General features: G+C 31.0%; 1 protein-coding gene across 6 annotated transcripts; it reads left to right on the top strand.

Annotated features, from left to right (window-relative positions):
• The first annotated feature begins 342 nt into the window (after positions 1-342).
• On the top strand, positions 343-14,687 carry LOC127067199 (sialin). Of its 6 annotated transcripts, XM_051001844.1 has the most exons (13): positions 343-748; positions 840-1,124; positions 7,326-7,412; positions 7,622-7,680; positions 8,294-8,517; positions 9,071-9,307; positions 9,383-9,467; positions 10,711-10,934; positions 11,013-11,162; positions 11,244-11,376; positions 11,485-11,640; positions 11,707-11,792; positions 11,875-14,687. In XM_051001844.1, the coding sequence occupies exons 3-13, from the start codon at positions 7,396-7,398 to the stop codon at positions 12,094-12,096; spliced, it is 1,593 nt and encodes a 530-aa protein (XP_050857801.1). In that variant the 5' UTR covers positions 343-748; positions 840-1,124; positions 7,326-7,395; the 3' UTR covers positions 12,097-14,687. The 6 variants fall into 6 exon arrangements, with proteins under 6 accessions (XP_050857801.1, XP_050857800.1, XP_050857804.1 ...); XM_051001843.1 differs by having other exon boundaries at positions 343-1,120; XM_051001847.1 differs by lacking the exons at positions 343-748; positions 840-1,124 and adding an exon at positions 1,384-1,497.
• The last annotated feature ends 315 nt before the right edge of the window (positions 14,688-15,002 follow it).

Below are 15,002 nucleotides of genomic sequence, written 5' to 3'. Positions count from 1 at the left end.
TACCACACTATAATACTCATGAAAGTTTATTGGAAGGTTATGTGTCAAGCGATGTATTATCGATATTGGGCTAAAAATAGATTAATGATTGATGAGGATCCCTAAGGGAGGTTACTTTTACAAAATAAATGAAGCTGAATGTGTTTCTGGATTAATAAATAAAATATTAATTCGTTGCAATATCTTTTCTTAGTGTTTCTCAACCATTTGCTATAATCTTATATATCAATGTGAATATAAGATTGAGAATCATTGATCTATAGCTTTATGCTATTCGTTGAATCTGTAAGCAAGAGGGTACGACAAATCTTAGGTACGCTCCTGTTTAAATTACGAGACGACGCAGTATCTTACGATCGATTATAGCGAAATCTCCGCATTGTATTTCGTTAATCGTAAACACGTTTTTTATGTCGGCCTTTTCGTAGATGCTCGTCGTATCGTTGTGTTCAAATGAAAACAATCGTGTTTGCTCAAACATAAGATGGATAGTGAAAGATAGCATGGTCAAGAGTGGATAAAGAAGAAATCAAGTGAGAGAGAATATTCGAGTGGGCCACGTGATCATATGTCTCGTCAGATTATTATTTATAATATTTCGTATAAATATAAAGTCAACGTAATTCGATCAAGCATTTATGTTTACGCATTTTTTACGTTTTTGATCGATTCAGCGTTATCTTAAAAAAAGTTTCTCGTACAAACGTGACACGTGTATGCAAGATTAGATCAATCAAAAAGCATTCGAGTGCGTATTTCATGTCGTAGCTTAACAGCTGTGACCTTGAAAATATGTTAACGAAATTATAAAAGTTAGGAATATAAAGAAATTTGTTTAGTTCGAGGCCTTGCCTCGGTGCTATACGATCCTGAAGGCGATCGCAGCGCCACCACGCAGTCTCGTTCGCGATCGAAGGTTGGAAGGGCGCGCGGAGTAGTGGGGGAGCCGGCACGGGAGTCGTATCCCGCGTGCGAGCGAGCGTACACACGTGTGCCCCCTCCGCTCTCTTCTCGCCACGCACGTACCAACCGTGAACGAACGAAACGGACGAAAATGTCGTCGCGGAAGAAGTCGAACGTATCGTCAGAGCTCTCGGTTCAACGCTGGAACTCTTCGAAAGTGAGTAAGTTTCATTTGTTTTGATATTATTCCGTCTTTTTTCTTCCAAGTTTTTTTTCATCTAACATGTTCCTTATTCTGGGATATACACCCATAGTCCCTGAGCTATTCTATTTGCCGAACGGTTGCTACTTACATACATATACTTGTGTCTATGGAAACGAGTAACGTTTATTTCGCAAAGCTTAGTGAATGTTCAATTAGATATAATAATTGCATATGTATGTATGTGTATATGAATATATATATACATGCACATATACATATACATGTATGTGTGCACGAAACATACTGTTTCCTGTGAGTAGTTAGTATTGTCGATGACGACATTAACGGAAGAAGCTATTCTTTTTTGTGTACTGCTCCCTCTTAGTACCGTAAGATATAATTTTGTTTTTAATATGTATATAGATAGCACATTCTCTCTTTCTCTCTCTCCCTCTCCCTCCCTCTCTCCCTCTCTCTCTCTCTCTCTCACTCACACACTTCTAATGGATTATACTTTATTTTTTTTGAGTACATATGTGTTTGCTTGTCTGATACGTTTCATTATTATGTCTCATTTAGCAAAATAACAATTTCATAAATGTATACATGTAGACAATATAGAATAAATGGACGTTTCGTCGGCATAGAAAATAGAGATTAGAATTGAAAAGGTCGAATCGTTGGCACTCGCCCTTTAAAGTCGTCCATCTTTAATTGTCCACTCATTGTGTCGCGAATCTTTAAGCGAATCGGAGCAGTGATCAGTTTCTTTATCTTTCTGTCTCTGTCTTTCTCTCTCCCTCTCTCTTTATTTTTCGGCGATGACAGCTCAACATATTTTGTGATGACGCAATGAGTCGTTTTTTTCTTTGGCTGTTTTTATTCTTAAAGATTTTTTGCTATATATTGAACGTTCGGGTCAACTTTACGACAGTTGGACGAACTCCTGTTGCAAAATATTGACCTTGCTTTAAATCAATGACTAAACCAATCGCGGTGATTGTATTTGTACTTAATCCTTTCACGTTTAGTTCGTAATAGCGATGAAAAACATTTAGCTAATACTCTTTCTTCGTTCTTTGAGAATTAAAGTTGCGTAAAATAAATTCTTTTTGCCTTTTTTTTTCATTTTTTTTTTCACCGTGTTATCATATTGTTATGTAAATAGTCTAACGACATTCGTTTAATACAGTTTTAAGTTGCATCGTTTCTTTCTTATGTGATCGTAGAAAAGAGGTTATGTATATTTGTCCTAAGGGATATCTATCTATACATAAATAATATATATATATATATATATATATATATATATATATATATATATATATGTTACATCTCTCCCATCACGTGTCCAGTTTCGTGCTGACTCACAGTGTACGATTCCATTGGTCAAGTCTCATGATCATCTTGATTGTGATTTTTATAAGCTTAACTACGGAATAATTAAAGTTGACGGTTAAAGTTTTTTTTCTTTTTTTTTGTGAGAATTAATGTTTTTCCTGGAAAGGAATTATTGAAACGTGCAAGAAAATGGCCACGGTCATCGTCCGTGTGTCAATGATGATCGATTGATGACCGTAGTATATCGATGTATATCGATGAACAAAAATTTTACGATGTTCTTGTTTTCTTTTGCCTTTATTTTATCCTTTAATGATTCATTACAATCATATTTACATTGCAAACAAGTTAGAATTATTTTCAAAGTAATTATTTCAAGTTTTCCTCCATCATTCTTTTCCGTTTTTTTTCCCTTTTTTTTCTTCTTTTTTTCTTTTTTCTTCTTTCTATCTCCTTTCGAGATTAGTTTAGCTTCCTTTTTGTTAATGAATTTTAATAAAGTATTCGAATTGATAAATAAATAAATAAATGAATAAATACATAGATAATGAATAAATAAATAAACAAATAAATTTTATTTTATTTTTCGTCTATGGTTTTGTTCGTAACACTAGTGACGACATATCGATCGTTTTCCCGATCATCCTATGCTCGATTTGCAATGCTCGTGATAAAAAGAAAGGAAAAAAATACTACTCGTGGGAATTGTCGACAAAAGCTTTTCTTCTATAATTTGAAATTCATTGTGATTGAACGAATGATTTCCAGAATCGACCACGTAGTGCATAATTATTAGGTGTCATGTGTTTTCCTTGCACAATCTTACGAATTATTACGAATCATTCCAAGAAGGTTACTATTATCCTTTTTTTTTGTGATTATATCTGCATTTTTTATGGACGTTGTTTAGAATCATTAAAATCTTTAAATATTTTCTGTAAAGTTATTTATGTCAATACGATTATATAATTAAAATTTATTTACTTATTTAACTGGTCAAGCTATTCTTTTCGATAAAAAATAAAGTATTCTTTCTTAAAGTACCGTTTCAATCAATAGACTGGATTTAGTAAATGTGAATCTTTTGTTAAATATAATTAAATTAAAAAAATTGGTTTCTTCTTGTGAATGTTCAATTAAAAAAACAATTTATCTTGAAAATTAATCTATAAATTAGTTTGGCACACATATATATCTATATATCATTAAAAATGTACAATCCGATTTATGTTAGGTTTACATAAAACAATGATTTTTCAAGATTTACGAGTTACTTTTACGTTAAGATTGTAAAAAGACATTAATTAATGAGAACTTAGTATATCAATATTAAATTAATATAGAATTGACATATAATCATGATTTTATACGTTTATAGAGGTCGAACTATTAGTATTTATTTATATCTATCAACAATTAATTATCTTAATTAGATAAGAAGTTAATTGGATGCTCATAGAACACTAATATATGTGTATATATATATATATATATATATATATATATATAATTTAAATTATATAATCAAAATTAAATTTATATTGCTAGCTCGTTGAAATTTGTGTAAAACTATATGGTGAAAACTAATAGTAAGTATTATTTTTCACCTACGACTTCTAATCATTGCAACCTGCAAAAATGCATTTTTATTGGATTGTGCGTTGCATTGTGCAGGAAAAAATGCAATATAGTTACGTTTCTTAGAAAATAGTGTTTACTTCTAAGAACTAGTCTACGTAATTAAATACTTAAGTATCTACGTAAGTAGTTAAAATCCAAACAAAATTATCTACGTAAGTAAGTACTTAAGAAAAGAAATATTAACTTTATCATAAATGTGCAATTACTCAGCATAAGTAAATTCTTCTCGGCGATATATTATTATTAAAGTGTATTTTTTATTAATTCCTAACGGTAAATAATAATGTAACAAGCTATCTATGTATCATCGTTCTAATCTTCGTTTAGAAGAATATTGAAAAAAATTGATTATGATTTGTGAAATGTAAATCATTCATAAATTTTTCTAGTTGAATTAATTATTTTACTTCTTTTTTTTTCTCCCTTTTCTTTATGTTAAAAGTTGTGTATTATTTTAATTAACTTACTTTTCAATTTATTCTATACACATAGTTTTATTCTATACGCGTAAGCATTTTCCTTTTCTCATTTTCTTCTTTTCCTTTTTGTTTTTCTAATTCTTTCAAACAAGAATTGTTTGATCCTATTCAGACGAGAATGCGAAGGACAGAACTTAGGAAACACATTCTTTGACGTATCTTTGCAAGACATTGAAGTATGCTAGTAGTTTGATTTCTATTAAAAAAGTAAGAAGAATCTTGTTTATTTTGAAATTATCGTATTATTATGATGCTTGACATATTTATGAAATTTATTTTATGTAATTTATTAGTTTACATCAAATTGATACGAACTTTAGTTTGGACGATAGATACTTTTTCTTTTTCAAAGAATAGAATTCGTTTGGATTTTAAGAGTTATTTAATAAATTAATTCGTTTCCATTTTTTTTACCACTTAAACATAACTATATAAAATTGTTTTTGTAGAACATTCTTCTTTAATAGGTAATATCATTCTTATTAATCCTTTAATGTACGTGGAATTTTTTTCTTTTTTATTTTTAACAGAAATTTTCAAAAGAAGAATATATATACATATATTATACTACCTATTGAGTACATTCAAAGGAATATTATTATCTTAATTTTTTTTCACAAAATTCAATACAAAATATCTACATCGTATATGTATATATAAGCGTAGAAATTAATGCGTTCTATTATTTTAATCGTCGCATACGTTGAAAGTTTAAACAAATGGAAAATATGTAGATGAACTAATAGAACGTTATGAAATACGGGAAAATTTAAGCAAGGCTGATCATGATCGTCATATTTTTATATCTTTCCCCTCTCTCTCTTTATCTTTCTCCCTCTCCCCGCACCCTCTCCTCTCCTCTTCTTCATTATATTCTTCTGTAAGGCGGTCGGCGACTCGTAAGAAGGTGACAGCGGTGGGGGTGGGAAAGGCAGAAGAAGGCGTCTCGCCTTCAGTTCGATCGACTTTCAGTTTACTCGACGAGAGTGCATCGAATCTTTTGCTCCATCGAGTGTATAACATGTCGTAGATTTTGTTGAAAAACCAGCTCGTGATCCAGCTGGACCACGTGGCTCAAATTGTTGACAGTTGATTGAAGACAATTTGTGACTTTATCGTGAATATTTTGGGTCGATTTATTTTTTATATATTTCTACGGGAAAATTGATTAAAAGTAATCGTGAAAGATCGCAAAAATAATTAGCATTTAATATACATCTATGTTATAATATATAATTTTTATTGATTGATTCATTATATCGAAGATGAAATATTCTTATTGAAAGATATACATACGTATATAATCTTTTAGTATTATCGGAAATATCACGTTGATTTGAATAAATTTTTATATTGACGTATCGACCTTCCGATGTTACATAAGAAAAGCAACAGGTGTTGTCGCTAGCATTTACATAAATACGTTTGCAAGGTACTATATTGATTTTAAAGTAAATTAAAAAAAAAAAAGAAAAAAAAAAGAAGTTTGTAATTTAATTAATGGACTGGTTATTTTGAAGGTCATTCTTTCTCTTATCATATTATTTTATTTTATTTCCATGTATATTTCCATTTTTATTTCTTTTTTATTTCGTTTTTATTTGTTTACTTATTTAATTATTTTTTAAAGTGAAATTATGTCAAATACGTGGATAGGTCCACATTCTTTTCCCTTGAAGAACTTAAGGATCGTAGATATGAATAGCTTGTTGGAATTCTTGAGTCGTTAGGTCGATATGAAATTCTGGGATATACACGTCGTCTTATTGATCTTAAAGTCAGTGAATAACAATGACATTAATAAAATGCATTGTTGGCATCGTATGTTTTTTCCAATCAATCGTCCTTGTTTTTTTGTTTTAATATAAATTTTTCAAAAGAGAAATCGAAGTTATCTATCCGTCAATCAATAATATTCGACGAACAAAAAAATACTTTAATTAATAATACATAAAAAACAATATAAATAGTTAAAATAATATATATATATATATATATATATATATATATATATAAAGTAGTCAATGTTATAATACATGAAACAACATATACACTAATTTATTATGTATTATAAGCGAAAGATAAAATGCTGTTGCATATATTCATTATATTCATATGTAGTTGTATAATGTACATTATACACACACACATATATATATATAGTTATATACATGTAATTAGTCGCATTAATAGGAAAAAAATATTTTACGGTCTATACGATAAGTGATAACGATTGATAGAAGCATTTGTTAGTGTTTAACAAATAAAACGAAACTAGAAGTATTTGTTATTTGTTTATATATTTTAGTATCAAATATCTCTTTGTACTTTTTTCTTTTTAAAACTGTTTGTATAAATATTTAATTATTTATAATGGAAAAAAAATATGATTAATAATGAAGCTTTTATGGTTAACGCATACGATATTGTTGATATTCAAACCTTGTGACGGAAGTTATATAAAGAGGAACAGATTCTGCATCTATGATTCGTAATTGTATATATATATATGTATAGTTCGTTATGTCTGCATTCAATTACGTCAGTCGCTTCGTAAAAATACAGCTGAACGTTTCTGTTTAATTTCAATTTTCCGTGATACGGTTTGTTTTAGATTCGTCCAAATAACGGAAATAAATAATTATTTATAAATTCATTCATCTTTCATAATAATTACTGAATCATAAAGATAAGACGTAGGAAAATAATTATTTCATTCGTTTATATAATTTTCTTTTCTCTCTTTGTTCTTTTAGAATCCAAGAAGATCCTCATTTTTTCAACTAAGAAGAGATAAATTTCATTTGTACTTACTACTTCACAAAAATGGAAGACTCACCGAGGTAAATATGCATAATCGTAATATTGTATAAAGTTCGATGTAGAGCACGGAGTGGAAGAATTTAAATATTCGTACAATAGAAACGTATTTTCATCTCACTGTACGAATAATTAAGTCTTATCACCCATACTGTATTTATACACACACACACACACACACACATATATATGTATATATTTAAAAATACGAATATGTGAATTTGTTTCGCAGATACGAGGATCCCGGCATGTATAAAACACGATCGCCCTATAGTCTGCGGAGATTGGGAGGTAAGATAATAATAATCACGATCTCTTTCTTTTTCTTGTTTTTTCTTTTTTTTCCAAATACCACGAGCAATTATTAATAATATTTTTATCATAATTATTATTACCACGCGAACTTTTTTTCTTATTGTTACTAGTGTTATTCCTCTTATTCAAATGATCGATAATTCGTAGAAAAGAATATTTTTATTCGTTGAATAGTGTATGTATATCGGACGGTGTAAATAGTCAGTATCGATTAATACGTGTTACGATATCATCGACGTAAGGAGACACCATCATCGCTTATGCGACATCTGAGAAAGTTTCTCTTGATAGTATGAATATTTTATTTCGATTTTACGCGGAAATATTATTGCATCGTTAATCAAAAGATAAATAGTTCGATAGTAGTCATACTTTTTTTTATTTATACACATTATCAACGACGTAGGAAAGTTCATTGGAAAATTAGTTTACTCACAAAGAACGGACTATTGTCATTTTCTTGATTGATCGATGTTTCGTCCGCACTTAATTGAATAACACATAAGTATTGTTCGATCATCAATCGTAATCGCTTGAATAACAAATGTTAACACTCCGATAACGTGTTACATTCGTACTCATTTTTCAGACATGGTGCCGGCAAGAGTTGTCCTCTATATGCTCTCTTTCTCCGGGTTTCTCGTTTCCTTTATGATGAGAACTGATATCAATCTTGCGATGGTGGCCATGGCAAAACCAGCTATGACGTCGTCAAATGCCACGGTCACCGAGACGTCTCATTATTGTTACAAACCGGCGAACATTTCGCACGTGGAGAATAACAACAGCAATAGTAACGCTATTAGACCGGAGGTACATAATAAATAACATTTTTTCAATTATTATCTTTGATATAACAAATTTTGTCAAACTATTTTTTTGGAATCTACATAGAAATGATCCCTTCCTATCTTAACATCTAATCGATTGTATTTTCTTTACAAATTGTTTCGAATTATCACGTAATATTATACGATAGGTTGTTTGCTGCTTCTTACTTTATATTTTACTTACATAAGCTATAACAATTTAGTATTGCGTATTCATAAGAACTTCATGTGTTACACTTAATGTATCTTTTCATTCCCCTTCAAACTCATCTACGATTATTTCATTGGAAAATTATGCGATAGATCACGTTTTTTGTTGTTTACTTCTCAAATGGATATTTGCTTCGTATATAAAAATATTTATACAGAAAGGAGATTGCGTTTATGTTGACAAGAGTTTAAATTCTTCTTTTATAGACTCATGTGACACTCCAATTATTTATTTCTTTATCGAAAGATCTTTTTATATAATCGCAACTTTCTTGTCGAGAGAAGAGGAATGGTTTTATCGATCGTACACCTTTTCTTGTTTACAGGAAGAGGGTGAGTTCGACTGGAGTCCAGCCATTCAGTCTGCCATTCTTGGCTCCTTCTATTGGTGTTACATATTATCACAAATTGTGGGTGGCGTTTTAACTCAATATTTTGGTACGAAGACTGTCTTCGGTGGGTCGCAACTTTTAACTGCAATTTGCAGTTTACTTATGCCCAGCGCTGCTGAAATTCATTACGGTGCTATGATAGCTCTCCGAAGTATACAAGGAGTCGCTAGTGTATGTCCAATCGTTTTAATTCATTTCCAATATTTCATACGTTTACGTGTTCGAAAACAAGAAATATTTGTTTAGGGATTAACTTGGCCAGCTATGTATGCCATTGTTGGACATTGGATTCCACCGGTAGAAAGATCTCGTTTCATGTCTTCCTTTCAAGGTAAGTGTTCGGATGGCCGATACGCTAATACAAGTTCTTTTGTGTGTTACAGTGAAACTTCGATACGTATCGAACCATATTATTATATAATAAATACTATTATGATTTATCATGTTTCCCAAATCATATATAACGTGCGGAAAAAAATAGCACGTTGCTTATTGATCTCTGTTGATGATTATAATACCGTGATATACTAATGTACACTTCTTTCAGAGTGGAATATACGGAAGTTCGATTGAGAAACTATTCGCAACATCAAGCTATATTTACTGTCAAAATTCAAGTCCGGATCAAGAAATTTATAACATATATTATGTGCATATGCTGTCTTGTTGTTATAGATAGATACGATAATTCTGTGACTATAGTCACGATCGTTGATATTGATCTTTTTGATTGGTTTAGCTCCACACGTTGGTTGTATTCGCCGGACCGAGGGGTATACTCAACAGCGACCACTCAACAGCATGAGAAAGGCCGAGTATACTTCCAGCTGGTAGAATCAGCCGGACTCTACGTGCACACGTTGTATAATGTTATTCGTTCATTCTCTTACATGTCAGTTCTGTCTTTCTAAAATCTGCATTCGTTCGACACGTATTTCTAATCATCCTTCTCACTCAAACTTTCCCAGAGACGGACCACAGACCGAATAGAAATTTAGAGAATATAAATTACTTATTCTTTTAACATGTAGATTATCCTATTTGTAAGGAGATTGTACTTTAGTCATAAGAAAGATCGATCTCTTTCCAGAGCTCTGTTATCATTACGTTCGATATCTCGTACGTAGAAAGATTCTTTCTTTATCGATTTTCTTTGGAGACCTTAACTTTACCTACGATTTAAACGCTCGTAGAACAATATTGACACGTATCAAACATAAATATAAACGTTCGATTAGTTTGTCGTGTGACTCTGGTCTCTGTGTAAGACGAGTGTGTTTATTCATTTAGCGGGGAGAGCTATTATATGCTCGAACTGTTTTCAGGTATAGAAGTTTCATTGTCCCACTGTACAGCCTCATCATTCATCACCCCCTCGTCCCTTCGTACTAAGTCTCTAGTTAAATCGCTTTACAGGGTTGATTCATGCTCACCACCGTCAACGAGAGATCATCGACGGCACGTGCGAATCGTGAAACTAGCCCCGGCCGAGGTCATTCAACAAGCCTCATGTTTCAGCTTCCTTCCTGGTCGTGGGGTGAGCCACACCTAACATCTAGATTATCTATATTCAGGGTTCAGCTTTGGGATCGGATTGACCTATCCGTTGTGCGGATTCATCATCGCTCACTTTGGATGGCAAGTGGTTTTCTACACGACCGGTACCATCGGAATAACTTGGTGTCTCTTCTGGTACTTCTTTGCCTTCGACACACCAGCTGCACATCCAAGGATCTCTCAACAGGAACTGCGTTACATACGTGGAAGCATCGGCAATCAAGTTTTGGGAACGAACGAGGTAGATTCCGATATTTGTCTCGAACGAATGAAAACGTACGATTTTTTTCAATCGAATGTCTTGATCTTGATTTTAAAGGGAATGCCTGTACCATGGAAGTCGATTCTTATGTCATGGCCAGCTTGGGCGATCGGTATTACGACCTTTGGAAGAATATGGGTCCATTATGTTTTTATTATTCCTGGTCCGATGTATATAAAAACCGTCCTTGGATTTAGCATTCAGGCCGTAGGTTTCTGAAAACTTCAATAGCTTATATAATTTGCTTAGGCTTTGAATTTATATCACAAAAAGACGTTCTTTTTTCAGAATGGCGTTTTGTCAGGGTTACCATTTATCTGTAGTTATCTGAGTTCCGTAGTATTCTGTTATGTCGCCGATATTTTGGTCAATCGACAGATCTTGTCTCTAACGAATGTTCGGAAAGTTTTCACGGCATTATGTAAGTTATTACTATATACATTTACAGTAGATAATTGTAAGTAATGATCTTGTTTTTTCTTTTTCTTTTTTTTTCTTGTTTTTCTAAATATCTCCTTGATTTCTATAGCTCAAGTGATTCCTGGAATTCTCGTGCTTCTTATCGGATATCTGGGATGTAATATAATTCTTGTGGCAATTGTTTGGTTCGTAGCTGTTACACTAATAACTGCTGCCTATGCCGGTGCAATGGCTAATATCGTTGATATCGCGCCAAATTTCGCCGGTAAGTTTTAATTGTTTGTACGTTCAAAGATTAGATTAGATTTTTCTAATCTTTTGTTTATTCTAGGTCCTGTATTAGCATTCGCACAAACTATTCACATGACAGCTAGTTTTCTGTCACCTATAGCAGCTGGTCTGCTCACTCAAGAAAGCGTAAGCATTTTTTTAGTTAACATACCTTTAACATTTGCTCTGATTCTATGATAATTCTTCTAATGAATAATTCATTCAACAGCAAGCACTGGACGCTTGGAGAAGAGTATTCGGAGTGACTGCGTGTGTAGCTTGTAGCACGTATATAGTGTATCAGATCTTTGGTACTGCTGAAATTCAGGCATGGAATTATCCTGATCAAAAGTATCCACAATCCGTTCAAGAGGATTCTCAACCTCTTAACGAGTCACCTAGTAAAAACGGAAAGATAGTTTCGAATCGAGATAATATAGAAGAAGCATAATGCGTGTGTGTATATATATATATATATGTATATATAATGTATATATATGTATATATATATGTATGTATATATATATATATATATACATATACACACCTACATACATACATACATACATATATACATTAACAAAAGAAAAGAACAAACCTTAGGATATGGTTGCCTTATTTTCTGCACTGTTTTTCTTGTTTGACGTCTCGTTTAAAGATAAGTAGATCTCTTCGGCACATAATTTTGGTATGAACTCATTCATTGCAGACAATTATGACCGATATGAGATTCTTAGGGTATATCTTGGTATTCTTATTTTTCAATACTTTTCACTACCGGATCATTTTATTTATAGTTTTTAAATATGATGTAATAGGGAACAAAGTTTGAATTTAACAAGTTTCTACTAGTAGTTTGTTGACATTTCTACATTAGTTTTAAGATCTTGAAATATTAACTTTCTTCTTTCTTTACATTATCAGATATCAGAATACCTCTCAATTCTAATATAATCGATATTTATATAGACGAAATCGTTGTTGCGCAGAAAAGCTCTCTTCGATTGGTTATTCCATGTGAAAGTACTTATTTTCAATGTCGTCGTCATATGTCTGTAAATAAGAATTATAATTAATGCTGCAACAAAGGTTACTTACATAGAAATCAGGGTATTGTATATTATAATGCTAAGAGAATATTTTTATGAGGTAGCTTTATCTCAGGAAATCAAAAAAAAAAAAAAGAGAAACAGAGAAAAACAAGGGATTTAAAATATTATTTGAATTCGATTCTTAGAGGGAAGACAAAAAAGCACAAAAGACTCAGTGAAATAATTAGCGATTTTTAATATCGTTTTTAATAATGTTATCATCTTGCGTTATAATTTACTTTTATACATTCTCTGTGATCGAATTTTCTTATTTTATTTTTTTTTTAATTTTATTAAAAATATTACATATATTACACTTTATTACATTGCGTACAAATGGATCTCGTAAAGATATCACACGTGCTTAGTTATTTACACTTAAGAATTTTTTTTAAGGTAGTATCAGATAATTATAATAGATGGCGAGTAGTAGGAAAAGAGGGAGTGGGAGAGAACGGTGATTAGCAAAAAAGAAAAAAAAAAAGAAACGATGGGAAAGTAAGAATAAATGTTAATATCATTCGTTCTCATTCAATCGTAAAGGCAAGTATAATATTTGATAGTTCTTGGTAAAAAAGAAAGAATATATATCCTGAATTTGACAACATTTTCAGATACAGAAAGTAGGATTACATGAACAGAATAGATAATGCAAAATAGAGTATATACATAAATGACAGAAACTATATTCTGTACTAATCAGTGCCTTGTTGTAGGTACATTTCATTTATTAACACAGTAAACTCCTCGTCACATCTTCAAAGAATCTAAATACTATGTGTACCTCTTTACGATATTTGATTTAAAAAGTGTCTAGTCGGAGTTTGTCACGATCGAATCCATTTGTCCAACTAGTGGGATAAGAAAATTTCTTGGATCTTTAATGTAACCTCCACGAATTTTCAAGAAATTTCAAAGCACTAATTAAACTTTTCATTCTATTAAAATGAATAAGAAAGAAATAATAAGATCGTTCTCTCTACAATTGCTGTGTTTACATACTTATAACATAAGTCGCAAACGATTCCGTTTTAATAAGTTATCACAATTTGTTTACGTGTTCTTTTAAGAATATTGTAATTTTAACATTTTTGTACTTTTTTTTCTTTCTCAATTAGAATTATATCGTCGAGTAATAATTATTCGTATATTTATCGGTCATCGATACAATATATACCATACTTTATTAAGCTTTTATTTGATTCTTTGTTACAAAGTTTTTACAATGATATTGTTATCTTCATTCTGTTCATATCATCACTGATATAAAAAGGATGATGTGTCACTTACAGAATGGTCATTAAACATTGCATGTGGAAGACATTGAGAAATAATTGAATGACACTATTACTCTGCATTTGGAAAAATTAAAATTATATCCAATTCTATACGTCGCATATATATATATATATATATATATATATATATATATATATATATATATTTCAAATTATTGCCATTAATTCTTTAAACTTGTATAACGTTAAAAAAAATTTCCTTTAACTATTGATTCAAAATTTAAAATAAAAATATTCTTGTCGAAAGAAAAAAAGTATAATAAATTGAGATGTAGCGTAGTAAAAGACTTCCATATGTATGGATAATGTCTGAAAACGTTCATGTGCCATGTACAGTCATGATCGTAATTTCAAACTTAAGAGTTATATTCTAAAAAAAACGTATTTGTAAAAGCATTTTCACATTATGTGTATTAGACAAATCTGGATCGTCACGTTTTCTACCGTTTACAACGATGCTTATAGTTTGCTGTCGCGACATACAAGCGATCGACGATCATCGTGAATAAAGAAATTCTATCAAATGAAATGTCAAATTGCTGGAAGACATTCAACGGGCTAATTGCCAAAGAAAATGGCATGATCCTATATAAATGAACAATGTGTGTAAAACTTAATAAGAAATAAATGAATATATATATAATTTTATTAAATATCGTGTATACATACATACATGCATACGTACTATATATAATATATATATATATATATATATATATATATATATATATATATATATATTTATTATTTTTGGAATGTTTAACGACAATAAGTTTGTAGGCTTTACATTTTTATAATCTCGATTGCAAGAATTTAAGGCTTCAAAGATTGTCGAGACGAAAGGGTTGAAAAATTCAAAGATAAACGATACTAATAAGCTCTTGATAAGAAACTAGTTCCTATAACAAACAACTTTGTAAATGAACATTAATGCTGAAGAAAATGTTCTTATCCGTCTTCTATAAATT

This window comes from Vespula vulgaris, chromosome 10 (assembly GCF_905475345.1).
Source record: "Vespula vulgaris chromosome 10, iyVesVulg1.1, whole genome shotgun sequence".
NCBI classification, from domain to species: Eukaryota; Metazoa; Arthropoda; class Insecta; order Hymenoptera; family Vespidae; genus Vespula; species Vespula vulgaris.
This window is presented reverse-complemented; position numbering and strand designations above follow the sequence as displayed.